At 29.9% G+C, this 3988-nt stretch overlaps 1 protein-coding gene across 2 annotated transcripts; it reads left to right on the top strand.

The window, feature by feature from the left end:
- The first annotated feature begins 911 nt into the window (after positions 1–911).
- Positions 912–3094, top strand: LOC139858671 (EG45-like domain containing protein). Of its 2 annotated transcripts, none has more exons than XM_071847508.1 (3): positions 912–1047; positions 1409–1706; positions 2587–3094. In XM_071847508.1, the coding sequence occupies exons 1-3, from the start codon at positions 918–920 to the stop codon at positions 2591–2593; spliced, it is 435 nt and encodes a 144-aa protein (XP_071703609.1). In that variant the 5' UTR covers positions 912–917; the 3' UTR covers positions 2594–3094. The 2 variants fall into 2 exon arrangements, with proteins under 2 accessions (XP_071703609.1, XP_071703610.1); XM_071847509.1 differs by having other exon boundaries at positions 1409–1627.
- Positions 3095–3988: the final 894 nt, after the last annotated feature.

The raw sequence follows: 3988 nt of genomic DNA on the forward strand, positions 1-3988 counted from the left end.
TCGATGAATGTAAATCAAATGTACCAAAAATTATAATATACTCTCTCCCTCTCTTTTATCTTCTAATAATCAATAGCCTACAGTCAAGAACCAGACCACTAAAGGTAGTTATACTGCTAAATTATAACATCGGTAATATACTAATATTGGTTGGACGATACCATGCTAACGTCAGCATGACGTCGGCATTACGTTAGCACCCCGTTACAGTTTATCAATAAAAATGAAAGTTTTTTTAAATAAATATGTTAAAAATTGTAATAGTCACTTACTGGGTCCGACGTTAGATCGGTTATGACTAGCATGTTCAGTCAACAACTATTGATTCCTAACTATTTATCTTTTTTAAAAAGAATATTCATATTTCCTGATCTTTTATCAAATCAAATTCACCCAAAAATGAAAAGAAAAAATATGAAATATCCAGCGACCAAACACAACCTTAATAGTTAGATATTGATGTTCAACTAAACTTACATTTTCTAAAAAAAATTACAGATTGAAGAAGTTTTAAAAACTTTTCAGAAACACACCCTTAATCTTCCTTCTAATTAATGATTAATTACTCGAGATATTTCAATATTCTTATCCTTTCCATCTCTGCAGACAAGCTTACGAACGAAAATCACTCCGAGCATTCAGCAACTAACAAACAAATTAACTTTTACAAAAACATTTACGTACCGAACTACATGACTTTTATTCAGTAGTTGACGACTCATTTTATCTTTATTTATTTTATATTTGTATTTTTTTTAATGAAAATTAAATGAGAACAATAAATTTTTATACATGATATAATTGGCAACGGTTATAACCGCATTTATTTAATTTGTTTGACTTTTCATATCTTTATATCTTAAGTATAAATTCCGGTCTACATATATTTGTACCAAGTTTTCATACCTTAAATCAGAATGATATTCAACTTCAAGCTTCATCACCCCCTTCTATGGCTTCATTTATTTCTTATAACATTTAATATGTTGTACCAGGTTGTACGTTGCGAAGTTGGCACCGCTAGCATGTACAACCCACCATACACTCGTAAGCCTACCCTTTTCAATCGAATTATATAATTTTTGCTACATTTACATAACTTTTTTTTCTTCAAGAGGTCGTATATTTCAGGAAAAAGTAACGATTAATATCACACTTTATACAATTCATATTCATAAGGTTTTACATACTATATCGTTTGCCAATGATACGTTAAGATGCATTTAATAAATGCAAAATGTAATTAATAATCTGAATTTATGAATATTAAATAGAAATGATACTTCATCCACCGAAAAAAAAAATTTGTCCATCATATTAGTTTCGTTGTTTTAAAATTATTGCCTTTTACTCTACATATAAATAAAATATCAACATTTGTAATTGTATGTGAATTTAAAATTTGCAGCTTCGGCATGCTATGGAAACGATGCATCTCAATTTCCGTCTAGTAATTTGTTTGCGGCAGCTGGAGAGGGAATATGGGATAATGGCGCGGCTTGTGGCAGGCAATACTTAGTTAGATGTATCAGTGCGGCTATACCACGAACGTGCATTTCGGGCCAAACAGTTCAAGTTAGGATCATTGATCGAGCACAATCGTCTGTTTCTAGGCCTACAAGGTCCGGTACAACTATGGTCCTTTCGGATACTGCTTTTGGCACCATAGCAAATCAAATAGCATCCATAAACATTGACTTTCAACAGTAAGTAACGGTTTTTCGTTTAATTTCTTTGAACAACCAACAACGACTAGCTAGCACATAGTTTTATGTTTTTAGTTATATATGTTGTCAGGTAGTAATTAGCTAGCCATATAAACCTAAATTCTTAAAGTTGGTAAACTAAAATATTGGTAAGTTGTGTATGAAAAAAACAATGAAGTTCAATTTAATCAGTGACTATTTCTTAAGTAAAGAAATTTTTTAATATAATTTTGTCAAAGATGTTTTTTTACTTGCTTAGATGTAATCATTAAAAAAATACAAATACTTCGCACTACAACAAAATTATCAATTATTCATGCATATTTTTACACACTTGTAAAAAAGTGTGTGTTCTTTGTTAAATTTCTTACAATTATAAATATGTATAAGTTTGTCACAATTATAAATGTTGAATGTTATTTAATTTTCACACATAAATTTTTAGGAAAAGTTTGTTCACACTTTATTAATGTATACAAACACAAATTTTATCACTTTTAAAAATGTGAGTAAATTTGTTACACCTCATTTCTTCACACTAAGAGGGAGCGTGAACAAATCTAGTGCGATAAAATTAACTTAACACTCTTAAGTGTGGTTATATTCATTATTATACACATAAATTAGTGTGAACTTTTACCCTACAATTTTATATGTGAAACTATAACGATATTCTACGATTATAAATATAATACATTTACATACATTTATAAGTGTGAGGAATTTAACAAAAATAGTACACACTTTTTAAAAGTGTGTAAATTTATACGTGGTTAATTAGCAAATTTGTTGTAGTGTCGTATCATTTATAATTTAATTAATTTAATATAGTAAATAAATTGATTGATAATGATTTAGAGTTTGTATGTTTCACATGCAGGGTGTGATTATCTTGACGTGGCGTATCTTCATCGGCAATAGTTTAATGTAATTGGCAATTGAAATGTTCTAGTTATAGAGTCTAGAACCTTATATGGATGGTTAAGTCAAACATCAACGATAAGTATTAGTTGACCTTTATATCATGTAATTGACTGATTATTTCTAGATTCTTTTTTTTTCTTTTTTCTATTACTAAAAATACAAATACGCGTATAGAAATTGAGACAAACGTCAGCAAACTGGATAATACAAACACAAGGACTGGAGTTTGAATTTTCTAGATATACTATATTTGAATTAAAAAATTTAATGGAGAATGAAATGTAAACTTAAGATTGTGTAGATTTGTAGATACATGTTAAGTGAGGTGGAATGTGTATCTCTAAATCGATTTATATTGAATCTAACATAAATGTGGGGTTAAGAGATGCACTCTTTGCGAGCAACGTCAGGACCATACCTTCGTTTTAAGGGTTAGTCATTCTCGGACCTTCGTTATTAGGGTTAGTCATTCTCAAGTTTCAATGATCAATTTTTTTGTGTATTTATATGTAATTAAAGTTCGACATTTGGTTCTTCCTTTTATCTTTTATCAAGTTATAACATTTTGATTTAGTCGAAAAATATTACTAAATCTAGCACTAGACAAAGCCAAGAATAAAGTTCAAGATGCCCTGGTGGCTATTTAGAGCTTAATCAAATTTGCTAGTTCGACTATTATCATTTTGGTTGGTCTGAGTATGCTTTGGCCAGACTTAGATTGATTAAATGTGTCAATTTAAGTTTTAGTCCGTCACGTAAACTTCTAAAATCTAGGAAACAATTGTTAGGATACCTATCAGAGATTATAACTTTCAGAGTTATTGGAGTAATATACTCAATACATTGATACTTAAACGACTCCGTATATATAATTGAACTTCTTAGCTTCCACATAAGCAGTATAATCTATCACTAACACATAACTTGTTGATCCACATGATAGGATCTTTTGATCAAACAACAAGAACCAATTGATGATTAATGATCAAATAAGTGATAAAATGATAAACATGATGAATAAAGATGAACAATGAAGAACACAAAGATAATCAGCTGATATACATCAAGATTACATGAAATGAAATGATAAACAATTACAATAAACAATTACAAGAATCTAAGCTAATCACTTTGCCATTTCCATTGTGATTGGAGCATCAATCCACCATGGATCCTCTCCACCATGAAGGTGAAGAGGTGGAGCTCACCTCACTCTCACATTATGCTCACACAAACTTTGGAGGTGCTCTAAGACAAATGAATCAAGCAACTCTTTATATAGGACGTGTTGTCACATATGCTAATGTGACTAGAGTTTACCTGTTCAATACAATCCTAGGTGTACAATAATAATTAAC

The sequence above is a fragment of the Rutidosis leptorrhynchoides genome, chromosome 7 (assembly GCF_046630445.1).
Source record: "Rutidosis leptorrhynchoides isolate AG116_Rl617_1_P2 chromosome 7, CSIRO_AGI_Rlap_v1, whole genome shotgun sequence".
Lineage (NCBI taxonomy): Eukaryota > Viridiplantae > Streptophyta > Magnoliopsida > Asterales > Asteraceae > Rutidosis > Rutidosis leptorrhynchoides.